Genomic DNA, 27109 nt, shown 5'->3' with positions numbered 1-27109 from the left:
TTTTTAAGTTAGACATTATAATTCAATTGGAAAGCTGAACCCCAGAAATAAAATTTTAAATTTTTTTAACTTGAACATTATAACCTATTAGAGAAGCCTGAACCTAGAGGTAAAGAATAAAACAAAAACTAAAAAAACACTATATTAACCAGCTGCTTGGATTCAATTCATATTGAGATTCAGACTCTTAGATTTAAACTAGGCACCCCGAGCGAGCACAACTGCACATTATGTAGGCTTGTAGGATATTAGTTATATATATATATATATATATATATATATATATATATATATATATATTATTAATACTATTACAATTGGAGATAATTAAGTTAGTTTAGGAACAAATTCTATTAATAAATTGAGAAATAAGAAAGATATAAAAATATATAATGATATAAAAATTATTGGAATTTTTCTTGATTTATCAGATTTTTTTTTAGATTTATTTAGCGAAGCTAGCAATATTTCATTGCTTCATTTTAGTTAGGGCTCGTGAAGGTACGTTGGGTCATCCTAAACGTCTCCGTAGTCCGTCCCCGTGGTTAACATATTGAAAAGAGGAGGAGGAATTGATTGAGATAATTAAGTTAAGTTCCATTAATTTCCCCAAATCTAAAACTTCCGCCGCCTCTCGCTCTCCTTCTCCCTCTCATCTTCGAAGCACTGCCTCGGCCACCCGGCTCCTCATCTTCGAAGCCCTGCCTCGGCCACTCGACGCCGTCGTCGGCGCCGCGCCAACCACCTCCAGCCTTTCCCGTTCCGGACGGTGGGATACGGTCGGCTGCGGTGGGCCGTCGCCGGAGAGCTGAGACGTTGTCGGAGCGCCGATCTTCCGCCTCTCCTTCCCTTCCTCGCGCACGCCCGCGGCGTTGTTGCCGTAGCAACCGCCCGACCACCGGCGCCACAGCTCCGGCCACTCGAGCAGCCGACGCCGGTGCCGCAATCCTCTCCTCCGGCCGTGTTTGTTGCGGCTGAGAGCCGTCGCGCGTCCCACGACTGTGCCATGAGCAACGGCTGTAGCTGTCGCTGTTGACGCTATTGTTGTGGTCACCAGCAGCCCGACCGACTACACCACAGCCGCCGAAGAAGAAGGAGAAGAGAGATAACAGTAAGTTAACTTGGAGTTTTTAATTATTGGTTAATTAATGAATTAATGATTGATTAAATTAGTTGATGTAGGTTTGGTTGATTAATTAGATAGTTGAACAAGTTTATCTAGATAATTAATCAATATTATTTGTTTAATACTTAGTTAATAATGGATTTAATCAATTAATTGGTAAATCGATTAAATGACTAATTAATATTAATTGTTGGTTATTTGATTACTTAATTAGGGTTCTGATTAATTAATTAAGATTGATTAATTAATCAATTAATAGTTGGATTAAAATTTATTAATTAATAGAATGATAAATTTATTATATATTTAATCGGTCGAGTAAATTGAAAGGTTGATTAATAGATTCTTAACCAATCAATTAAGAGGTTAAACAATTACTAGAAAAGGGAATAAATGATTAACTTATGCTGATCAATTGGAATTACTAGGATTATTCTAGTACTTAGTTTGCTTCATATCCTGAACTCGTAGGTTTCGAGATCGAAGTAGACCCTGACTTAAAGATGGTTAGGACATTCTATGTTTAGAGGTGGGCAGTTCTTCCTTGACCTCTGTAGTTTCTTTGACCATACTGTATGAGTACTGTTATTTATATTGATTGTATAGTAGTTATTTTTTTTTTGATATCTACTCTAATATTATTTCTCAAACTTGACCTTTGATTGCTTCACCTTACTTGAATCTATTTGATATCTACATAATCTTATTGTTATTCATGCAGATATTTTTTATATACATGATGTTATCGGACCATAGCGTAGCTAAGTGGAGTTTTACTCTTGGATGTGATCGTTTATTATTTACTTGGTACTTGTTACATTGTTTTTGTACCTTGCCCACGAGACACGTCTTGGTAGCGTGGTTCGCCTGCAGTCAGTAGTTTGTTTGTGTACCTTGACTGCCCAAGAGACAGGTTGTGGTAGCATGGTTCGCCTGCAGTCAGTAGCACATCGTACAAGACATGTCATGGTAGTGTGGTTTACATGCAGTCAATAGCTTTATATAGGTACCTTGAGTTTTCATGCGACAGGCAGTGATGGCGTGGTTCGCCTGTCAGCCTATGTGGTTTGATTTGACCCATTTACACTTTAATGATTTCATGTTGAGTCATTCACATCAAGTTAGTAGATGGTTATGTTGTTATCGCTCGAGATTACTCCCTTTGACTTTATTGCACTTTAGTATTATGCACTATCCGTCTTTTGCCCGCTGAGTAATTTGTACTTACTACCCATTGTTTTCCTTTGATTTCTAGGTTAGGAGGTAGAGGATGTGTCGTGGTCCTGGCTGTTGGTCCCACTCGATATTGTTGACTGGATTTGTTTCGAATTGATTTGATGTTTCTTTTCCATTGTTGGTTGGATTTCTTTTCTCGTATCAAATATTGGGGTTTTGTTAAAATATTATGTTTACCTTTTGTAGTTTCAATACGTGCACATGATCATGCATACATGCATTAGCATATTAGGCATTTATAGACCTTCATGTTGCATCGATGGAGTTTTATTGGTTCAATATCAATTGTTTCTTATATTGTCACTAGGGGGTACCGTCCGGTTTGGCGGACAAGTATACCCTTGGGGCGTGACACGTGGTATTACTGAGTAATAATCGGTTAGTTTTCATTGTTTGTTGTTCTGCCTTTTCATATGCTCGTTTTTAAAAATTAATTTGTATAATTGCTAAACAAAATAATCGAGGCATTGTTTGTCAATATGTTATCACCAATTGGATTGGTAGACCTTGAGGTCAATCCAGGATTTGATCAACCAATGTGGGGTTTGGAAATGTTGCTTGTTCCTTGTCACCTGGTGGCTGTTTTCTTCAAAGTTACTAATGCTTGCCTTTTCAATTTCTGTGAAGGGTGTAAAAGTTCAATCTTCTCTACAGCCGCTCACATCTGTCACCATCATTATTGCCATCACAAAGATGAAATGGGATCCTGCGAAGGGTTCTGCCATCAACCCTACCCACTCGTGAGTCTCACCACCTCGCTTATTCTTCCTCATCTTCTTTCTCTTGTTCTGCCTGGGTCAGGGTTCTTTTCCTCTTTTGATTTTTTTCTACTTATTGTAGGGATTACATTCAGCTTGAGCCACCATGCAGCAAGAGCTCTCTTGTGGTTGCTTCAGTTGATCCTGATCAACAATGGACGATGGATGATTTTGTAGCAGGGCTCCAAGCATTAGAGCTGAAGCTTGGATTTTCATCTTCTAAGATACCATCACCTCTAAAGCAGTTTGAAAGGTACTCATTGTTGAGGCAATAATCAAACTTGGGTCAATAAGGTACATTATAATCTGATGCATTACTTTCTTTGATTTAGAGTATTACTGCAAGAAAGTGAAATGCACATGTTGGATAAGACGAGGTGTGAAAGTGACCAGGTAGTTGGGTGGAGGATGACTTGTCCTGATTTTGATTCAAGGTACCTTTTGTAGTTTTCTTGTTTAGTTTTACTTGTGCAAGATTTTCTTTTCTGCATTATTACTGATTTTTTGATACAAAAGGAACATGATCATTTCCTCACAGTACTAACATCGGTATTGCTTTGACAAATGGCTTCAGTAGAGATGTGGCATCAAAAAAATGTCTCAATTGTTGCCTTTTTGTGTGCTCCAAATGGAAAATGCTTGTCGATTCATGACTATCTTCTGGATGAAAGTAGGAGAAATTGTCTTCAAATTGTAACCATTAGAGTACTTTGAACCTTGGAGTAAACATCCCACATAACACAGATTGCTTCTACTACAATAACAATTAACAACAAACCAAGAGTTCCAACAAACTACTAGCTACTAATTATTAAATTTTTTATCCTCATTTCCCTTCAAATGTGATTGAGTTGATTATTAAGATGAGCATGAGAAGAATCTTACTTCATCATTGAGATTGCTTTCACATGGTAGGAGAAGAATCTTTAGAATTCTGACCACTTGGAAAACAAAAGATATTTTCTCAACATGTACAGTGCCTCGGCATTTTTTGCCTTGGGGTAACCAATATCAATTTATATTAACTTTGCATTCACAATTATAGCGTCTCTATGTGGCAACATATATGTTGCTATGAATATAAAAGTCTTGCGAGTTTAAATCGTGGCTTTCTCCGTTTATATGTTATTGCTGCAGTGATGTTTAGATTAGTAAATGACAATCTTCAATATGGGGAACCTGGGCTCAGTCTTGTTCAGGTTAAGGACATTTTATTGTTATTTCTTTCTAATTTTCATAACTATACTCATTTTTGCAAGTTTCATTTTTCTTGTATCTAAATCTCTATAAAAGTGAAAGGGTATTAAATCAGGAAAAGCCTTTTTCTCCAAGAACACAGAATGGAGAAGCACCTATGTTTTTAGTACTTTTTGAGAATAATTGGTATCTCCTGGATTTTGTGAATCACTTATTCTCCATATGATGTCTTTTCCATATTTCTACTAGTTGATTGTTGCTGAAAAAAATTGAAGGAATAGGAGGAATTAAAGATGTCTAAATTGAGGCTTGGCTTCGTCAAAGATTCTATTCCAGCAGCAATAAGATTAAATTGTCTGAAAGCATTTTCCAAATGGGAAAAGTGCATATGATAGAATCATTTTTTATAATTGGAAAGCTGTGCTTGATCCAAGAGATTTAGTTGATTTTATGACCAAGAAACAAAAACATTCAGTTGATTTACCTTTCACTGTTTTCTTAGGAATTTGCATCTAGTGGGTTTGTATAACATTAAGCTGTAGGCCCGTGCAAGAAAATTGGGTAAAATGCTATCAAACATGGGAACATCTCAACATCCTAACTCAATGAAGTTGGAATTTAATTAAATAGTAAATGCAATTTATTAATCTATTCAAGGATATTTTCTTTGTTTTGCAGTTGGCTTAGTTTGTCTAATGTATTTCTATCATGACTAAAAACATCCAATAAATGTTTAAAGAGTTAATCTAACGGTTGAATTACTATATTTGGATTTGTCTCTTCTTTTCCAACTTCTTTCACTTTGCCTTCTTCATCAATTTGATACGAGTATGAGAGTTGCCTGTGTTCGCTTGTTCTTCTTACTAGCAGATCCTCAATCCCTTCTCGCTTCTTTTCTTTTCCTCTTTGTCTTCCTTGTTAGTTCCTCCTGGTCTCTTCTTCTCCTCTTCTTCCAACTATTCCAGCCGAGCTCTATGTATACTCTTCTTCTTTCGTTTCCTACTTGTTCTACTTCTTCAAATTCTTTTTTTTCCCCCTTCTTCTTGTCCATATAGTTTCACCCTTGTCCACAAATTGAATCTTTTATTTATGCTACCCAAACCTTGTTTGGGTTCATGTTCTTGGTTAAAACCTCATCATTTATCTCAGTCTACTTATGAATTTTCTCTCAGCTTCCACCTTCCTTTCTCTCTACCTTCAGTACATGTGATGCTATGCCTCAGACTTGCCCAAATATTCATTTGGAAGTTCTTCACCTCATTTGCACGGCCATCAAACACATTCCAAAAGCAATTTTACTCCGCTTCATCATTATAATGGCAACTGGAAATTATGCTCTTCTTTTTTTGTAGTGGAATATTTTTTCTCCACTGCTTTTCAAGTTGCATTAGTCTTAAGGGTAAGAATATCATTATAATTTTAGGCATTTCTTGAAAATGTTGTTGCAATATTGTGCTTCAAATAAAATTCAGGTCAGACGAAAGCTGATAAAGTAGGCTGATTAATAATACACAGATTGACGACATTTCATTTGAATTATTTATGTTACCTATATACATTAAGACACAGTGCAATAATGCTTTGTTGATTATCTTCCAGTCTTTGCTACTTCACACTTTTGCATGCAGTTTGCCAATCTACCGTAGGAGCATTCACTAAAATTCTTTCTTTATCTTAGTGACTTTGAAGGATCTGTTGATGATTTGTCATTTGAAACAACTAAATCTTATGCCATGGACAAACAAAACCTTGAAAAAAGCATCTTTTTGGAGCTTGAACGGCAGAGTCAGCTAAGACTTAAGGTTTGATCAGTTCATAACTTGCATCTACAACTTTTAGCTTTCTATCTTGATTCTTGACAACTGAACTAATCATATGAAGCTCACATCTTCATTATTAAACACACCAAGTGCGTGTTTTATGTCATTCCTATTTTCCAGAATTCAAATAATAAGTTATTTAGAATATAGTTAACCAAACTTCTGGAGAAGTTCTCTTTATATAAGGATTCTTATGTGCCTTCATGAGTTGCCATGCCTTTAGCCATGCTTCCTAGTATATGCAATTACATTGCATCTCTTGTATGTGCTTATACAGAAAACCAGCTACTATATGTTATATGTACAAAGAATTTAACTTATCCAAACTTTATTCAATTTGGCATGATGAGTTGCACTAATCGAAACTTTATCCAGTTTGGCATGCTATTGTTGCATATACGCTAATGGAATGAAGCTCCAACAATTTGTAGCGTAGATAGCTTACATGTTGCTTCTAGGCTTTAAAAGTGATTTTCCATTATTTCCCTTCCCAAAGTTTGCGGTTCTAACATATCACATTCTGTAACTGTGAATGATGACATCACAAAATCCCCAAGATCAATTGCTGCCCTCAAGGTGTTCTTTGAGGAAATTGTTTCTGTTAAAAGTGCTTAATTGTTGCATTGCTGTCATCTACTCCACTCCGTACTATTTGTACATTGTTTTGTGTCAGAATATGCTATTAGGATGCTTTTTTATGTCACGAAGTGATAGTTAATCCTTGTAGCAGGTGATCATGTAAGAGGTCATAAATTACCAAAAACCTACATCTCATGGGATCAAGTACTCAATCAATAGAAATCCTATAGAAAAGTGTTTTCTAGTGTATATTCATGTAGTAAAAGTGTGAATAAACTCTTTGTCAAATGAATATCCTTCTCTCTCTCTATTTTTTTTTGGGTTAAATGGCATTTGAGCATCCCTCATCTATTCCACTTTTCAACTTAGAGCCACTTATCATTGTTTTAAAACAAGTTCAGGTGGTGTGTGGTTGAGTTACTAAATAGTGTATATGTTCCATTTGAATCCACAATACATCAACTTAGTTGAACAGAATCATTGTCATCATAAAATATTTGTTGAGAATTTATTAAATAAAAAATGTATTAAAAAAATGCACCCACTAGGCTACTAAATAATAAATAAAACTGCAAAGTGCATTTGGGCCACTATTTTTGAAGTTCACTAATAAAGACAACATCAAGTATCTAAACAACTTAAATTTGATGTGCATACTTGAGTATTTGGTAGGAAGCATAATTCTTGTTGAATTCATTGCAGGCATCATATTCCTCACCCTCTTTATTTGAATCAAGTTGTGATATTTTATTTTAAAATGTCGTATAGCTGTATAAGTTTAGTCCTTGACGTTTTTGTCCTAAATCTTTCTTCAAGCCTTATGCTAGTATGATCAATCATATTTTGTTTCAATCCTTCGAAATAATTATTCCTCAATTATTATTATTTTTAGATAAAAGTCATTTTTCCTCCTACTATGTTAATTTTTTTAATTTCTATTAAGTCAGAGATAAACTAGATCAATTAACCATCTAGCTCATAATGAGATGATTCCAGTTCTTGAATCTGTCATGTTAGTCTTCTAATAAATGAATTGTCTAACAGTCTCCAGCCTTTTTATTCGCAGCAAACTTTTTTTGCTTTCTGATACATCATATACAACCTTTTTTTGCAAGTGGATAACCAGTAGGCATTGTAGTCCAGTAAATGTTGATATAGATCATATTTCTATTGTTTAATTATCATTTGATGCTGATGATTAAGATATTAGGAGGAACTTAGGTCCAAGTTAGCGGACTTGGTTGCATCTCAGAGAAGTGAAATCAACAGATCAGCTTCTGCCATGACCCAGATTTCAAAATATGTAGAAGTAAAACAGGAGATGGATAGAAAGCTCGACAAACAATATCAAAGAAAAATGTATAATTTCTTTCCATCTTTTTTTTTTTTTCCGTTTTGATGCTAATTGATACTTTTTTATAAATTGGTATGGGTTAATAATTTGTAGTCAGTATCACACTTGTTGCATGTTTTTGCAGTCAAAACCATTTATTTTTTTATAACTTCTGTTTTTACCTTCTACTATATGCACTCTTACAATGCATTCATCTTTTCTTATAAATGATATACAAGGTCCATAAATCCTTACAGGTTCTGGACCTAATTCTTAATATAGTTGGGCTGACTTCTTATTGAAATTCCATCAGTGCAAATTTCTATAGAGTAATCTTATTGTATGAAACAAATCTACTCTTATCCTTCAGTACAGATCATAATTTTGTCAGGTTCTTGAAGTTATGAATTTGAATTCGGTTTTATTGTATGAATCTTTTCCTCTAGATAACACAAATCTTGTACCAATTTCTGTTAAATTGCTGCAAAAAGGAAATTTTTGTAGTTTAATAGCGCTGAACATTGATTCTCTTTTGTAAATTTCATGTCCTCCATTCATATACACTCTTTAACATTTGGGAATAAAGAGCAAATTGCCTATTACATAGCAAGCCTTATATGAACCAGAGGAAGAAGGTTGCTATTGCGATATATACCTCACTTTGTGGTCTGCACAGCACTCTTCTTTGATGATTGCCTTATAAATGGAAGACTTACGTTCTATTAAGTTATTACTAGTGTTAATTTTCCTCACGTGAGTGCTTATTTTACTATGTTAGCTATATGAATTATGATGCTTACATAGGATTTCATATCTAACTCATTCTAATCTGGACCTGTCGCAAAATACCCTGTTGGATAAAGTTTATTTAACTTCAATCCAAATGACTATTAAGCAGGCTTAAATTTTTTTATAACTGTTTAGGTTGGATTTGAGTTATCTTAGATTTTAGAATCAATTCCAATTGGAAGTCTTGCTCATGTCTGATTATGATAACAGAAGTTTGCCCTGAAATCAAACAGTGGGCACGTTCAGTTTTAAATTAACACACTGATTTGTAGGGCACCTTGCCGAGCTCATTGTGTTGTTAGGAGGATTTTTGTTATCCCAGAGCCAAGAATAATCTCTGTTGCCTGTTTGTGTTATGTATCCTTCCCTTGATTGGGTGGCAAATATGAAACTTCTAGAGCTCACTAATTTTTGTTTTCTTAACTATCGGGACTCCGAGTATGGGAATGCAGTCCTTAAACTTTTGGCCTCAGCTAATTAGTTCAATTTGTTTTAGTGCTGAAATGCTTGATAGTCACTTGTCTGCTGTTCAAAGGGATCATGAACAAAGATCCCTAATTGAAGAAAGGAGATTAAGGGATGATGCTGCTTTTGAAGAAGCCAAAAAAAGGGGCCTTATTGAAGAAAAACATCGCCGAGAAAAAGTTAAAGCAGAAGCTGAGGTTTGTTTGCTTTGATCCTAAGATGCTACCAAATCATAGGTTTATTTTTTTTTAAATGAAGTTTTAGTAGTTTAATTATTGTTTTGCAGATGCATTAGGTTTCTTTTGTTTTTCCAAAATAGTAAGATTTATTTTTGTGATCCTTTTTCTCACATCTTCCATCCAAGTACACGGATCCCTAGTTCTCAAAATACTAAATTTTCTCAGTAACCACCTGACTACCTCCTCCCTAGGGGAGATCCCGAGGAGGATTTTTTTGGGGAGTGGTATTTTATCTCAAAATCTGGCTAACACCATAATCCACAATCAAATTCTTTGTTAAATATCACTATAACATTCATAAACTGGGAAACACAACATAATTTGTTTGGTAGTTAACTGGTATAGCCATTACAGATGGAATCATGCTAGTGCCAACTAAGGTTTAAAATCTCTATCCGTGCCGAGGTTTCGGTTTCAGATCGGAACGTTATGATTTCGGTATCGTATCATGCTGTGTCGACAAGGTTTCGGTATTTTCTAATTTAAGCTTGAAATAATTTTCTAATAATAATAATTCAACTATTTCAATTTAGAATAGGAGTAGAAGATTATAAGTGTTTTATTATGAATCATAAACTTAACAAACCTTTATCAAAATTTCTTAAATAAAGGGCATATAATATTTCCTAAGTAGATTAGTAGAGACATTCTAAGATAAAAATATATGTTTTATATGTTAAGGAAATAAGAATTTTAAAAGTGAAAAAAAGCTAAACATCCTAATATTCATGGATCTAAATTTTAAATTGATTCTATATTTTTTCTATAATAAGTATATAAATGAATTAAAAAAATACTATGTTAGGTATAATAATGGTATAAATTAACTATTTATTTATTTAAATTAATTATTATTTTAAATAATATATATTTAAAATGATTAAAAAAATTAAAATATTAATTAAATAGTAAAACTGAAAAAATATAAAATAATTAAAAAATATCAGAATATTAATCTCATTTATTAGAATTTTTTATTTATTAGAATTTTTTAAAATTTTTAAATAAAATTTAAATTAGTAAAATTAATTTTCAGAATAATAATTAATAAAATTTATTTTTAAAATTTTTTTTAGATATATTTATATTTTATTGAGATAATTTAATTAGGCTTTATAAAAGCCTCTTCGAAATATCACACTTATCTTAGGAAATGTTTGAATTAATTAAATCAAAATATTTAATTTTTAAAACCTAAATTTGAGAAATCGCTCCACACTCCTCCGGCAGCGCCGAAGAGTCACGGGGGACGCCTCAGGCGCCACCGGAGGGGGGCCGTCAAAGGAGTCGTGCGACTCCTCCGGCGCCGTTGGAGGAGTCCTGCGAGTCCTCCGGGGCCGTCGGAGGAGTCGCGTGACTCCTTTGCCGTCGTTGGAGGAGTCCTGCGAGGCCTCCACCGCCATTGGAGGAGTCCCGCGACTCCTCCGGCGCATATGGAGGAGTCGCGACTCCTCTAGCAGCGCCGGTCGCGATGGAATCGCGACAAGCCTTTTGTCGCGTGATGAGCATGCCTGATTGTCGCACGACGACGAGCGCGCGTGATTCGCGTGCACACGATGACATATTGGTGTCGGTTTCGGTGCGCAGGCGGAAAGGTAAGTTTCACCCGTTCCGCCCGGCACGGGTTTCAACTATGTTTATTTCTTGCTTGTATTCTTCTTTTATAGAATTTCCATCCGCCGCAAAGGTAGGCAAAGTAGTTAAGCAACAATTGATGCCAGCTAACAATGCCATAAGCACTCAAACTTCATGATGGTAGACTCGCTTATGACATTATTATTGCTGTACTTCAGTATTAAATCTTCACAGTAAATTATGGCACATCTGTAGAACATAGTCTAACATCTAAAAGCTGTGGTGTGATAGCTAAGAATTTAGCATGTTTTTCTAAAGATATAAGGGCTTTTGAATCTTAGATGTGGAATAATTGGCAGACTCAATTTTTATTCAGGCAAAACTGAAGGCTGCAAAACTGGCTGAAGAAGCAGAAAGGACAACTATGGAGGCTGCTCAAAGAGCAGCCAAAGAATCTGCTGAAACAGAAACTGTCAGTATTAGGGAAGCTGCTGCTTCTGAAGATGCAAGAAAGAAATCTACGGACGATGATAATACAAATACAAAGGACACAGCTTCACTTCCAAAAATGCCAAAAGAGCCACTGCTGACAGATGGTAACTTATTTCTTTGATAAAGTATGCCTGATGAATTTATTAGTTTGCAGTTCACTGTGTGAAATCTTTGCACCTCTTATGAAAATGGTACATTTGGTATCTAAGAGATGGTTGCTAAGATGACAATATCTGTGACAAGAGTATCCTCTCTAACTGTTGTTAACCTTGTTAGGCAAATTTGATCAGTAGCTAAGACATGAAGCAGAAGCTCCTACCGATGTTATGTTCTTGATTCTTTTCTTGCTAGATAGAATCTGTCTTACATTTATTATTAGATATATGCCTACATTGGACCATTGTGGTGGTTTCTTTCACTTTTTGTTGTTAAATTAGTGAGGATGTATCTTGGATTAGAACAGTGTATTTTACCCAATTTATTTTTTGAATTAAACATAATTTATCTTTACTTTTCATTGAAATGAGAATATTGTTTGGAAATGGATATATGCTGTATCAGTTTGTAATTTTGTGATAACTGATCTTGCTTTGCCATAAAAAACCAATATTATTGCTGCTGGTGATGATAACTGATCTTGCAAAAATGATAATGCTATAATGTTAGATTTTTGTTTCATTTACCTATTGTATTAGACTATTAATTTTGAACAATTTTCTGTATTTGGTGAATATCTGAACTAATTTCATTGGAAGTTTGTTGTCACATGATCAAATTATGATGGCAGGGATCAAGGTTTTGGCAACTGATGCTGCACTGAAAGCAGAGATCAAAAGACTAAAAATTTATAATGAAGTGATTGAGAACCCCAATCTTCCTTCTCAGAAGGTATCCTATAACTATCTATTAAATTAACAATGGTTCAACAATGTGATGTGATGCTTTAGTTTTATTCTACTTTACTGCTTGACTTGGTTTCACATTTTGGTATCACATGCACTTTCTGTCTTCACAGAAATATATGATATAATGGATATCTTGTGTTTATTCTTATGGTAGGAACTTGATAGACGTGGGAGGCAGATCTCTAAAATCCTAAAGCAATTAACTGGAACTGTAGAGAATGTCAGGTAAAGGAAACCTCTGGTTTATTAAGCTGTTTTTTTTTTCCCTCTTGCATTGCATTTTCTTCAGTTAACTACATTATTGGTAGCTGCTTTACGCGTGGGTCGTACGTATTCTACAATTTTTAAAGAAAATTTTAGGAGTTTTGTTCTGGTAAGCTGGCAGCATTTGGAGTATAGCATGGAAGGATCTAGACATAATGACTAAATATTTTGGTTCTTTACAAAACCTTACATAATAAGCTGTAGGGTTGAAAAATAAACCTTGATTAGTCCTAATAAGTATAGAATCTGATTGATCGTCTAGAGTTAAAGGACAAAATCAATAATAATTTTTATTCTGAAGTGTGCATATGAAATGTCACTAATTCCTTTGAAAATGCTTTTGGATTGATACATCAGGCAGGAAGCTGAGGACACTGATTATTAAACCAAAAATAAAAAGGCTTTGTGAATTTGAATTGCTATTTTGAAGGGATTGGTAAGACAACATAGGAATGCTAAAAGAATCTGAAGAATAAAATATGAAATACTTGACAATTTTAAATTATATTTTTCTTTGGTATTAATAAATTACACAAGTAGAGTTATTAACTAAGAATATATTGCTAGTATGTATGCATGTATATATTGAGCAGCTGTTTCTTTGTTCTTCTATTGGTATACGTAATATATTTTATTGGTTTATCTGTTAGACTGTCCGTGTAGGCTTTTTCTTGTGGTGAGCTTGCTTACATATGATAAGGTATTGGTGGATCACCCACTGTCAGTGGGTAAATAAATGTTCTCCCTTCAATCTCATCACTGTTTCTTGACATTGGAACTGTCTAGCTCTTAGTTCCTATTCCTTTTGAGTCTCTCTCAACACTAATGCATCCTATTTCCTAATCCTTTTTTTATCTATTTGGTATGGCAAATTGTTGCCATGTGACCAAAAGTTGTTACCATGTGACCAAAAGGTCATGAGTTCGAATCCTGAAATAACCTCTTGCAAAAAGTAGGGTAAGGCTGCGTACAATGGATCCTTCCCCGGGACCCCGCATGGCGAGAGCTTCGTGCACCGGGCTGCTCTTTTTTGTATAACAAATTGTTTTAGTGGCTTGTCCTGACATGACTTGCAGGTGAGCCAGACTTGAACATGCCACATTTAGCTTATCTTGTTAAATAAAAATTCGACATGTTTAATTTGCTAGTGGTCTGACGGCCTTCCTAACCTATTTAATTCTGGGTTGTTATTTGACATGAGCCAACCTGATTATTTAATTTTATTATAATATAAACATTAACTTGCAACTCATGTAAATTTAACATTTTAATTTATAAAATTAGATATAATATATATCAAATTATTGTGTACAAGCATTAGAGATTGTAGGAACATTCATTTTTTAATCCAACAAATAAATAGTCATTATCATCAACAACAGCAAGTTGCGCTTGTCCCCACTATTTGAAGTTGGCTACATGAATCTTGTCCCTTATATATATACCAAGGATTTGAATTATAATAATAGTTAATGAGTTACATACATCAAACCGCATAATGTATACCACTTATACGCAAGATATAAATAGGTTGACATGTCCGGACCATTCTATAAAATGGGGAATGACAAGAGGAGGTTGGAGGGAGGTAAATGGAAAATTACATACATTTGGCTGCGCTCGTTAGGATAAACACAACGACGATCAACCTTGGAAAATCATGTTCACCATCGCCATCTGTTATTGCACCCTGGGGACATGTCCAGACCATTCTATGATTGTACATGATGTGAACCTTTTAGTCTGTCTTTGTGACCCCAATGTACATGGTGATATTATGTTATGGAGACGTGTAAGCCAGGACCATATTTTGATTTTCAAGTGTGCCTTTTGAGATTCATTTGTTGATTCAGGTAAGAAAGTCAAATGGTTATCAAAATAAAGATTTGACATAAACTGCCTGAAGTGGTTTAACATAGTTTTTGATGATTGATAAAGAAGTCAAAATGCACCTTGGTTTATCCATGCACTCTGGGCTTGTCTGAACTCTCCTGGAGCTTCTTGATTTGGGCCATATGGTTTGTGACTTTTGGTGTTCTGCAGGATGGCTATAAGCCAGTGACTTAAGCAGTTGGGATGATAGATCTTAGTGGCAGTTGTTTGCTTGAGCTGGTATGCCATAAGTATTTCACTTGGCCAATTTTTAGGGATTTAGAGGGTGGACCCACGAGAGCTTCTTGTCGGCATATTCCTGCTTGCAACACTTACATGAAAGTATAAAAATAGCAGCATTCCTTGATAGTGTTAGTTGATAATCCCATGAAAGTTTGGGATAATTGTATGTTTGTATCTAATTTTGATACTGTAAAGTTGGGCTTATTAATGTTGTACTTGAAAGAGAGATTGGAATCAAAGTGGAAATGCTATATCATATGGAATAATGGAATGCATTTTTCTTAAATTCTTATGCAACATATGGATCATCAGAATTACTGAGCAACCTTAAAGTTGACTCACGATATTCATTTTTCATTTAGGCTTGACCCAGTTATAACATGGTTTGGATGCTTCTTGATGTTGCAAGCTCCCCTTAGACTCCATGAACTTCAGTGTCTTCATTTTCAATCATGGATACCCCATACCTGTATATTTTCCATTTTAAAAACTTCTATGACCACTGTATTATACTTCATCATTCTACATTCTCCCATCGTGCTACTATTGTTGGAGCCCTAGTGTGTTACATAAATTGGTTGTTAGCATCTATCTTATTCGGTTGCCTTCATTTCATTTTCCTATCTAACCTTATGTCTCAATATAACTTTTGTTTTTATTGTGCACAGAACAAAAAAAGATGCACTTGTTAACATTCTCTCGACGGATATTCCAGGCTGTCCCAGCTCCATTTCTGCAATTATGTTTGCAAAACAGGTGCACCCATGGTTCTGATTAGCCTTCTCATTGACACTCGCACTTTTTATAGTAAATCCCTCTTGGGAGCTAGTCTTCAAGTTGTGTAATTACCAATAATTAGACCTTATAATCACTGCTCAAATTTGGTACAAGTCATCCCTTCAATTGTTTTATTGACTGCCCAAATGGATACAGCTCACACACATACACTATTCACCTGCCATACACATACGTAAGTTTGATTGGTTGAATGTCGTCACCTCTCCAAGTGCAACTGCTATAATATTTCCACATCAATGCTTGTTACCCGCAACAAAGTTAAGCTGCTTCACCTCAACATATGCTGATAACCATAACTTCTGCTGTTGTCAACAAGGTCCACAAACCCTTAATAATCATCACTCATTCATTGTAGTCATTGTGCATAAATGTTTTCATACATTTAGTTATCGTGTTGCAGACACCATTCTTGCCTCATGATAGATTTCGATATTCTATTTCATCAGAAGAGATGTTGAAAAGGAAGATGACAAGAAATCCAATGTTCAATTCCCTAAGAACCAAAAGGAGAAAGAAGATACACTTCTCACTCGTTGGAAGGGATGACTAAAGAAAGACAATGAAGAAACTATAATAAACCAAACTGGTGATGTAATTGTTCCTTACACTTGGAAATGACAACCTAGGAAAGTTGTTGACACCTCATTTGTGTTGAGTTTTCCTTTGTGGAGAAAGAATGATGCAAATTAAGAAGAATTTAGTTATTTAAAATTTTAGAGTTTGTAAAACTTTATATTGATAGATCCTGAGGAAAACAAGTTAATTTAGGTAGTTTTTTTTTACCTTAGCAATTGTCTTTTCTAGAGAATAGGAGAATTATTTCTAGTTTGATAGACTTCTTTTAATTATAAATTATTTCTTTCCTGAAATATTTCCAGTTTTGTATGGTTTGAGTCTTTGAAATGGACACTAATCTTTCCATGTCAATTATCTTTCAGTTTAATAATGTGTATTTTCACCTTGAGCTCTGGTCTCTGCATGAGATTATTGTTTCTTAGTTCTGCCTCAGGGTGATTGAGGTGTGATTAAATCTTTAACATTGTGTCTGATCCTACTGATTGGAATTAAAAACCATACTTCTAGGCTTCTGGCATTATGTTTGTCTTGTCATTTTAACAATGTTAAATTTTAGGTGATTGCATGGTGCGAAGACTCAACTGGAACTTTTGACAGCACTGTTTTTGCATGTGGGCGTGTCATTCTTTTAGTTACATCAAAGGTTGGTACACGACTTTCCTTTTCATGTGCTAGTTGCTAGTGTGATTATATTCTCTATATTCATTGATGCTCCAGAGTGCATGCCTCTGGACTATTGTACTTTTTTTGCTGAACAATAAAATCAGTTTCATTCAACTTTATATTCATTTTCATGTAGAGTATGAAATTTACGCCATCAAACTATATGAGTTGGGTTTTTGCCTAAATGTTTGTCACTAGTTTCACTAAAGAATAGTATCTGACCATGTAAACCGCCATATAAACCATTGTAGTTTTTTGTAGCTAGCTTTTACTAGTTTTGATTAACTGATACTGGTTTAATCTAATACATTTTTTATTAATTCCCTTCATTAAAATTCGTTCCTGTTTTTATCTTTAATCTATTTGGTCTGATGTTTCTCCCAGATTCCAGATGTGATGGATTTTCTGGTGGCTGAGTTTCATAAAGTTTGCATCTATACCGTTCCAAAATATTTGCAACCATCAGACGTAAGTTTGTTATTTCCTTCTGAACAATTGATTGTGCACTCTATGAATCTTGTTTTCCTTGTTTTTCTAGTTTAGACAATAGATAGTTTCCTTGGTATTGTTTTAATCTTCATTAGAAAATTTTCAATGGGGTATTAATTTCATAGTATGATGCACTCTTAGTACTTAAAAGCCTTGCCTTTTATCATAATATTTATAAATTGTGTGCCCACATTTAATTATTGTACTGCAATCTGGAGAGTGGACTCCTGATACCTACAAGTTTTTTCAGTTCATTTGAAGTGCAGTTTAGACTCTTTTTGATACAACACTTTTTGAAAGAATGTAGCTTTTTCCAGACTATATAGAGACTCCATTGTTTTAATATTTTGTTTTTTGTGAAATTTATTATTCATTGCGTCACAGTGAAGTTCATTAAAACAAGATGAGCTATTGATGGTTGTGAGACGTATCGAATTATTTTTAATAGCGTGTGCAAATTGTACTAGATGCAGTCTTTATGATCTTGCTTGGAAAATGTATCTCCTTTTCATTTGCTCAACTTTTCTACTTAATTCCAGCAAGCATCACAGAACGATGACTACTGGAAGATGATTGGTTACCATGAAAAAGACGGAAAAATCGAAAGCTCCGAGAGTTACCTGAACCGAGTCCAATCCTATATGAAGCTTTATGCTGCCATAATTCAGGTTTACATTCATCTCTTAAGCTGGCTTCTGTTTGTATGTTGATTTGAAGTACATGTTCTGAAATCCACAGAAAACTTAGGTGTAGAGAGAGGTAATAACAACTCAATGGCTGCTAAATTAGTTCTGATTGCTGATATATATATCTATTTCTTGTATATACTTTTTTCTTACATGCTTAATGCTTCTCACCCATTAAAATAACTGTATCAAGATGCTGTCTTTCCCGATTCACATAGATACAATGCATCTCATGTTAATTGAAACATCTTTTATTCTGAAGACAGAGATTGAGGGTATCAGAAATCCTCATGGCTTAGGAAAAGGATGGTCGTGGCTTGCGAGGTTTCTGAATGCCTTGCCCGCAAACAAATCCACGGCTTATGCTTTGGAAGCTTTCTTGAAGGTTAGTAGACTTCATATTAACTTCTATTTATGCGTATTACCATAACTTCACGGGCTAATAAATCAGCCTATGGTAGCAGATGGCAGGCTTTGCTTTGTACAGGAAATACAAATATCAATTCAAGAAGATGCTTGATGTTATTTCTCGAAGCTATTTGCCTGCGGTCAGACTCAAGGAAAAAGGAGATAGGAAGATTGTTGAAGTCGTCAAAAAACTAGAACAATATTTAGAACATGAAATGTTTCGAAAGGAACCTGATGGATGGCGTCTCCATGATGGCTTGTTGTCAAAGGAGTTGGTGTAACGTTGAACTGTTTTGTATCAGTCATTTAACATTTCATTGTAACAGCCCAATTTCATTCTAGTATATTTATTTTAATTATGATATGGCCACTTGACTTCTTTATGAACTACTTGTTAGGCACAACAGATTGTCACAGAGACAGAAAGCTAATTCAGATATTAACATAATTAATTTGAAGCATTCTAAGTTCTTGTTGGAATAAATTTTAAATGATGGTTAAGCTGGTAGGAGTGATCAATGTAATGGTTTTATCTTGGACAGACTCATGCTTTGCATTGTGTGGGCACCAATTTTATAAATTTTAATTAAATATTAGTATTAGTTTAGTAAGTATATTGTAATATAATAATATCATGTATTACACTTATTATTAACTAAAAATATGATCAATTATTTGCAGTTTGTATAATTAATTGCTTATTAATTTTAAATAATAAAGCTTGTTCATAATTCATCCACTTTTCTGTTTCCAGACAGGCCATTCGAAATAAATCAAAACAATTTTTTTTTTTTTAAAAAAAAGAAGAAACATGCCGAACAAAAGGTATCTTGATAATCTGTCAAAGGGACCATTGCACATGGTGCAGGCACTTGATAAGCATTTTTGGCTTTCCAATTACAACCATTAAAGTAAGCAGAATGGGGGGCATAACTATAATGCTCATCTCTGCCACTTTATTAATCTGTCTTCCAAGAAAAAAATCAGAAAAATGCAGGAGAAAACCAGCATCAAATTCCAACCAAACAGTATGTTACAAATCAGTGTTTAAAGGTCAGTTGAACAGAAGAATAATGCATGAATTAATGGATTCCAACTGAAATGAATCTCCAGAATTAATGTCACTCATTTTGATCCTACAAAAATGAGGCTTCAGATCACATACAATCTCCATGCTTAGTTACAATAGACTGAACTCATTCAGTCAACACCGAAATCTCCGAGTGTTTCTGGACGGTGCTTGCTTTTCTGCAACAACTCGCCGAATGCAAATGCCGCCCCGAATTCTCGCTTAGCCACGCTGCTGTCTTTTGCAGTTTCCCGGAAGGAGGAAGCTGAATTTCTCGGCATTTCGAATTAGATAACCGGGAAGATCGATGGCAGAGTATGAACTAGGAATTGGGCCCAATTTGGCAATCATCTTCTGGAACGTATACTCCTCAGGAAGCATGTCAAAAAGATCTGCTCCGTGGCATATGACATCTTGAATTCTTGCAGGATTCAAGTAATATGCGAATCTAATGCGATCAACATGGCTGTATGCCTTCATTTTGAAGGTGAATTCACTAATGTGCCGGAAGCAGAAGCTGCAGTGCCATCCTGAATCAGCTAACAAGTCGTCTGATTGCCGGAAATGGGCATATCTGGTCTTCCCGGATTTGTAACGATGAATTGAAGCTCTCCAACTGTCGTCGTCGAGGTGGAACTCGAAAGAGTAAAGGTAGTTACGGAGCTGGAGATGAAGCTTCTCAGGGATCTCATTGCACCACCTGAGTAGGTTGATCGTATGACCACTAGGAATCTCGTCGACATCAGACATGATGAGAAGGTCGTCGTCACTGATGCCGGCGATCCCGATGAGCTGATCCAATGCAACTCTCTGGTAAGACTCTTCCACAAAAGGATTTTCTCCTTTCACAAATCGGCCACCGACGGTTCCATAGGTCAACCGCGACTCTGCGAACTTGAAGCGGCGGCGATTCTTTGCAAAAACAAGGGGCTTCCTCAGGCCGGTGAACGTCGAATTGGACTCGAGGAGAATGAACTCCGACACGTAGGGGCTGAGCTCGTTCCACCGGATTTCAAGGATGTCGAGTTCGTTACTGAACAAGACAGCATCAAAGACACGCCTCGGCATTTCCCGGACGCCCCAACCGTGGAGCTTGCAGAGGCTCTCCATGGAGGCATTCTCGTGGTGGTAATGGGGTATCATCTTGAAGGGTTTCGGAGGGGCCTCCCAAAGCGGGCGGAGGAAGTAGGTGATCTTTTGGCCATGGACGTAGATGATGAACAAGAGAATGGGAACACCGACGAAGAGAAGCAACAATGCCTTGAGATCAAAGCCCCGGAGGGCGCACCGGAGCCGCGACATGCTCAGAGCTGCTTTCGAAGCCTGCAACAAAGCAAACAAATTGTAGAGTCGATGAGAATGCTATGAACATTTAGGAACTCAATCAACAAAAAAGCCACACAGATCCCTAATTTTGTGAAATTGCTCGGCGGCACGCATTCAAGAAGCCCAAGCAACATACAAGTAAGCTTTTTCGATCTAGAATACGTATCGCAGGAGATCCAATGACCTAAATTGCGAGAGAGAAGGAAAGGAAAGAAAAAAAAAATCCAATTTTGAAAAAGGAGAAGAGGAGGTTTAGATCTGCGAAACCTAGATATCAGGAAAGAGTATTACCCCGCCGCAGACGCTCCCGCAAATATCATCCGTCTTCTTGGAGCAATAAGGACAGCCGACCTCCGGCATACTGAAGAAAGCACAGTTCAGCAAAGAGAGCAAATTTTCCCCTCGGAAAGATCCGCCTTTTCGCCTCCTCCAAGATGTTTCTTGAATAGATTGGACCACGCAGCTGCTTATAGAGTGCCGATCAGTTCGATCGCCGGCAGCACCTCCCTCCCCTCCGCGCAGGATATTCCTTTTCTTCTCTCTCTCGCTCTAATAATATTAACTCCAGTAAACAACACCACAAACCACTCTAATTATAGCCGTTTGGAAGGTGGGCGACTGGGCATGTTCTCCTCTCTCTCCCCACGCCGCTTAGTCTTCTCCCAAAGCGAAAAAAAAACTCCCTTTTTTTCACCTGTTACCAAGCCAGCAAAGGTCCAAGAACGCACCCGCAAGGCATTCGCGGAAATAACCGCAGGAACTCGTGCAAAGATCGGACGCGAAAGAAGTGGCGTTTGGAGGTCGAATTAAGGCGGCGGAGAAGATGATCGCCAGGGCAGAGGAGGAGGAGGAACCGCTCGTGACTTGTCGCTCCGAGTTCGATCGTGTCGTCGAAGCGTCGTCGCAGCGGAGCACGCCGCATTTATGGGCCGCAGTCGCCACTTGACTGCGTCGAGTCTTTGGCTGCATCGAAGAGATCAAAGCGTTTCATCCGTCAATACACTTGGAACTTCTCTATAGCTCTTGACGCATTAAAAGCCGGCAAATAAATTTCGTAAATAGTATTTATTTGTTTATTTTTATTTTTATTTAAAAAAAAAGATAAGTCAAGCAGTCAAGCTGTTATTTTTATTTTACTAGATATTTTAAAATGTTATCTTAGAATCTTTTGGGTATCATTCTCCTTAGAATTCTTAAGCCCACTAAATGAGGACTTACATAGTTGGCCAAATCCATGGACTAATCCGCCAAACAAAATGATAAAGAAACGACAAAAAGAAATTCCGGAAAAACACTTTAATAAATTCCAAAGGTTTGAGAAAATTAAGAGCCACGGGGCAATGGCATAGAATTTTGGAGTCCGATTACTAATTTACATATTTATATTTTAAAGTCGACTTCAAATTTTTTTGATTATTAATTAATGTATTTGAGTTTGGATCTAAAATAACAGTTTGCTGACTATCTAGGCAGCAATTTACATTAATTAATGTATTTTTTGATTATTAATTAATGTATGTGGTTACAATTTAAAATTATCCAAGACTAATGTCAACTTCTTGGCTGACTATCTAGGCATGATTAATAAAGAATGACAGTTTGCAATGAATTAGAAAAAAAAAATAAATTTTTATAAAAAATATGGGGGGTTCTTCTCTATTATAGATTAATGAAGTTTGTTTTTATAAAAAATATGGGGTTTTCGCCTCTATTATAGACTGATCAAGTAAATTTGAGAAGCACGGATACGTAAACTCTTAGGATATTCATAAATATTTAGGGTAACATGTGAAATCTGAATTTTTTTTTTTTTTACCATCGCATTCTACTTCATCTTAGTCTAAGTCAATGAGTTTTCTTGGGACGATTTAATGGTTAGTAGATAATCGAGATAAATATCTCCATCAATCACTATTTCAAGACTACTAGTCATTCGTAATTGATTTCCTCCTTGAAGGGGTGTTGAGGCGCCAACTTAATCTAAGTCAATGAACATTAATATTTTACTTGATCAATCAGAATTCTGCATCGAAAGTATACTATTGTATTACGTCGAGTATTCGGCGTGTTCAAGCATGCCTCCTCCCATTATACTATTGTATTAAGTTGAGTATTCGGCATATTCAAACATATCTCCTCCCATACCTTGTTATTAATTATAATCATCCGTAATTATCTCTTTCATGTTAACATAAAAACGGATTGACGGGAATGCTCGTTCAGCTTTTACCACATGTATTGAATATTGCTTCCGGAACCAAACTTTATCTTGACCAATCTACCGTTGACTTTTTCAGCCCACAGACTTGGAATTTTCCAACATGGATACAGGAATCATGAACTGAGAACCTAAACTTTGAAGTTGACAATTTCAAAATTATTGAACGCAAGGAAGCATATTAATTATACGAACATGGGGGCATTGCTCATTTCAGTTTACAGCTAATGATTGGAATCATATATATGAGAAAGTCTGATTGCTTTCGATGTCAATCACAACAATTTATCGATCCCGTAAATTAACAAATGAAGTCAATGAGTTTGATTGAGTTCATCACAAGAAACTGACTTGTCAGACTCTTTCCTTCTCGACTAGCTCCAAGATTTCCCTTGACCTTTTGTGACTTCATCACATACATACTTTGTGATTCTCCCCTGAAACTTGGTGTTCTTTACCCATTCGAGGCCGATAAACCGAAGTCCCCATTGCTGAACGAGTCGTTCTCACTCTTGTCAGAATAGACGAATCGATCTGGTTGATCGTTTTCTGACTTGTGTTGCTGTTCATCACAAGTTTTTGATCTCCACAGTGCCATGATTGTCCTGAAAACCAAGAACATATTGGTTAAGCATTACAAGGACAGCATTGATTTCTAAATGCAAACCTGCTTGCTCTGTCGAACGATTTGTATGATTGGAACTGAAACTTTAACCTCCCTTCATCGTCGATCGATTTAGCGCCATGCCGAGCATCGAGTCCTCGACCATTCCTCAAGATGATCAGAAGTGCCGAGGTGCCAACCGCCATCAAAGAGGGAGGAACCACTTGAATGCACTCGATGTCTTCCCAAAGAAAGAAGAATTTGGTTTTATAACCAAATAGATTGGAGTAAAATCCGAAAATCCTGGCAGATAGAAAATTTTTCCCCTGCGCGATGAACAAACGATGAGATGAGTAATTAATGGAAGGTTCGACGTTTTAATCAGCATCGACAAAAACCGAAACCTGCAATGGCAACTTCCTCTTCAAACAGCATGAGAATTCATGGATGAGAAATTCCTCCGATGGCAACCCAAATACCTTCTGAAATGTCGAGTTCTTGTGTGATGATGGAGGGTTCATCTACAAATTGTGCAAGAAGAGATAATCAAAATAATTAATCTCACTCTGTTCTGCATATATATGATTAAAGCTTACTTTCTTTCCAACTTCCTTTTCCATCTTTTGTAAATACTCGCGAATGATCTCGTCTCCTCCGGTATTTTCCACGAATATTCTCAAATGCAATTTGCTCTGAGAAGATCGAGCGAGTTTTCCTTCTAGTGGAATCCAACAATCAGCGAGCTCAGCAGAAGAATATTGTTTCAGAAACTTGATTTCTGCATGCCCGACGGGGATTTCTTGATCAAAAGGACTGTCGAAGCTAAACACTTTGACGTCTAGTACAGATGGTGGTTCTTGCATCGCACTGAACTCGAGTATCTCTGCACAATTCTTGAATGAGTATCAGTTGCAGTTATTACAGATCGAATGGTGGATCGAAGAACATCAAGCTAACCATTCCATTTAGGGTTTTCTGTTTGAAGCTGAACTGAGCTCGTCCTACTTCTACCATTACAGGTAAACACCACATAAGGATCTGGATATCCAGGAGATGCTGATGGTAATCTACATCCTTCGATCAAGGCTATTGTGAGCTGCCATCCATCACCCTGCTCTTCGAGTCCATAATCATTCCCTGCAAAATATATATATAAAGATGTTCTATGAAGAAAATCAGGACGAGGGATAATTAACCTCTCTTTAATCTTGCTCGTATGAAGTGTGAAATCATCTTCAAAACTCTCTCCAATTGAAGAGCAAGAACTCCACCAGTGATCATCTCACAGAACGTGTCGGGCAGGTCTAAGCCATCGAACTCTAAGTTTGATAGGAGAATGTGGCAGAGCATATACGAACCTAACAAAACTGTGGAAAATACTGTAAAATTACAGAAGTAGTTCAAGAACAGTTTGCAGTCTGATTGATTGCTCGACTGTAGCGGTTCTAACAACTGATCCGATGAGCTGAGCGGCTTGATGAACTGTGATAGTGTCTCAGAAAAGCTCTCGTAGCTCTCGTTAAATCCTTGTCGAGCAGTCCCTTCGATAACGCTCTTCATGACGGTGTTTCTATGAAAATTAATGTCCCATGAAACAACAAGACGCGAGCTTTTTTCGCCCAAAGATGACTCCGGACCAGGTGTGATCTTGTATAGCAAAAGGACTTGAAAACAATCACCATATGGAACATCTGGAGTGGTGACCCGATTTAGGATTGCAAAGTTCTTCCCATCCGCCAGGAGATACACCTGTTCCTCTATCACATCGACTGCTTTAACCAACTTGGTGGCGGCTTTTGTGTAGGTAACGCACCTTGAGAAACACGGATCGTCGTTGGGTTTCCATCGCCATGAGCTTTCTTCATAGTCCGTAGTTCCCTGATGCTGTGCTAGCTCTGTTCTGAATTGTGAATTAGGCTCGTGTAGCAGAGAATTAAGATCCTTGGGTTCTGTTGCATAGGTCTGGTCGAGAAGAACACCTCCTTGAAGATTTTTTGGAAGGGCAGTTTGTTGCCTTGCTTCCATGGTTTTCATAGCATCCTCAAATGTGGCATCTAGGTGGTTCGAATCTGTAGAACTCTCGACGCCGGAAAGTGTCTCGGAAGATTCCAAATGGTCGTGAAATCTGTCTCCATTATTGTTTGGAGGTGTTTCGGCATGATGCGCATCAGGGACGATTTCCATAGGCAGGGCATGTGTTTCTTCTATTGAATATTGAGAAGAATTACTCATAGCAGAGTGATCGTAGTGTGTTTTTCCTGAAAATTTCTCAAAACTATGGAAAGTTTCAGCTTTGGAAAGGAAGAAAAGCCTAAAAAAAACTTTTTTTTTTGTGCATGGGTGGAGAGACATATACCAGTGACTTTAACCTTGGATTGCGCTAGCTTATTCCGGCGATGTCGCCTCCTCGCTGTGCAGGACCTGAACCCGGACGCGGCCAAGCAGCTCCGCCCCTCCTCGACCGCCTCCACCGTCGCGGAAGACGCTGAGCTTAAGCTTCAAGGCGCCTGGAAGATGAACTCTTGGTTCCAAACAGGATCAATTGAGCGTCCCTGTGAAGATCCTCGTCAGCGCCTTGTGCGGCTTGCCGGGCTTTATCTTCGCGTAGATGGCGGCAGCGGGAGATCCCTGGCTTCGGCTACGGATGCGTAGAAGAGACAGAGGATGGTATTCGAGGAAGAGAAGCCATGGGGAGGGCGAGAAAGAGGCACGACGCATGCAGCGGTAGAAGCCGGCACGTGGAGGAGCGTGCTCCTTTCCATCTGTATATATTTGGGGAAATTGCAATTTACTCCTAGATGTTCAAGATTTTTCATCACTTCTGATAATCTAATAAATTCGTTTCTCCTTGCACTCTGTAGTCAGATAATAAAATGCGACTCTTCAAGCCTCAACTCTCCTTGCAATTTGAGATCCCTTGCCGTTTGAGCTTTTCTGATCTACAATTTCTTAATGCAATTCCTTCTATTGCACTTACGCATTACAACCCTACTTTTATATTATGATTATAGAATTAATGTATGAGGTTAATATTATTAATTCAGGGATTGAATTGTGAACCTCCAACTCTGTATGTGGAGCTGCATGCGGCTTGAGGTCGTCGACGGTGTGGTGCAGGCTGTTGTCTGTCGATGTACTCCCACCGTTGCTGCTCCACGAGGCTCATCAATCCCCATTATTATTTCCGGCTTCAGCTGCTGGCACATGCCATTGTCGACGACCATGCAGCAGCAACACCCACACCACGAAGCACCTCTATCACCATATGCCGCTGTAACTCCAGGCTGCTCAGCAGCAACACCAGGTTCGGAACAACCTTATGTAGTCTGCTTCACCACCATTATCGTCAGCTTCCTCGGCTCCTGTTTTCTCCTGAACT

General features: G+C 36.9%; 2 protein-coding genes and 1 pseudogene across 5 annotated transcripts; 1 reads left to right on the top strand and 2 right to left on the bottom strand.

The window, feature by feature from the left end:
• Positions 1 to 496: 496 nt before the first annotated feature.
• Positions 497 to 18980, top strand: LOC122048818 (protein GLE1-like). Of its 4 annotated transcripts, XM_042610348.1 has the most exons (17): positions 497 to 1111; positions 1598 to 1655; positions 2990 to 3102; positions 3203 to 3373; positions 3453 to 3554; positions 5996 to 6119; positions 7927 to 8075; positions 9335 to 9500; positions 11494 to 11713; positions 12397 to 12497; positions 12669 to 12739; positions 15562 to 15649; positions 16824 to 16910; positions 17315 to 17398; positions 17959 to 18087; positions 18368 to 18490; positions 18570 to 18980. In XM_042610348.1, exons 3-17 carry the CDS (start codon positions 3056 to 3058, stop codon positions 18792 to 18794), a joined length of 1887 nt encoding a protein of 628 aa, XP_042466282.1. In that variant the 5' UTR covers positions 497 to 1111; positions 1598 to 1655; positions 2990 to 3055; the 3' UTR covers positions 18795 to 18980. The 4 variants fall into 4 exon arrangements, 3 of the variants coding, with proteins under 3 accessions (XP_042466282.1, XP_042466288.1, XP_042466276.1); XR_006130738.1 differs by lacking the exon at positions 1598 to 1655 and having other exon boundaries at positions 18372 to 18490; positions 18570 to 18692; XM_042610354.1 differs by lacking the exon at positions 1598 to 1655 and having other exon boundaries at positions 9374 to 9500.
• Positions 18981 to 19505: 525 nt separating this feature from the next.
• LOC122048809 (beta-1,4-mannosyl-glycoprotein 4-beta-N-acetylglucosaminyltransferase-like) lies at positions 19506 to 21907 on the bottom strand. Its single transcript, XM_042610335.1, has 2 exons — positions 21200 to 21907; positions 19506 to 20905 (listed from the first exon to the last, which is right to left on the bottom strand). The coding sequence occupies exons 1-2, from the start codon at positions 21266 to 21268 to the stop codon at positions 19805 to 19807; spliced, it is 1170 nt and encodes a 389-aa protein (XP_042466269.1). The 5' UTR covers positions 21269 to 21907; the 3' UTR covers positions 19506 to 19804.
• LOC122024429 lies at positions 21599 to 26896 on the bottom strand (annotated as a pseudogene).
• Between the last annotated feature and the right edge of the window lie 213 nt (positions 26897 to 27109).

The sequence above is a fragment of the Zingiber officinale genome, chromosome 1B (assembly GCF_018446385.1).
Source record: "Zingiber officinale cultivar Zhangliang chromosome 1B, Zo_v1.1, whole genome shotgun sequence".
NCBI lineage: Eukaryota > Viridiplantae > Streptophyta > Magnoliopsida > Zingiberales > Zingiberaceae > Zingiber > Zingiber officinale.
The sequence above is the reverse complement of the archived record's forward strand: the minus strand, read 5'-3'. Positions and strand labels throughout refer to the sequence as shown.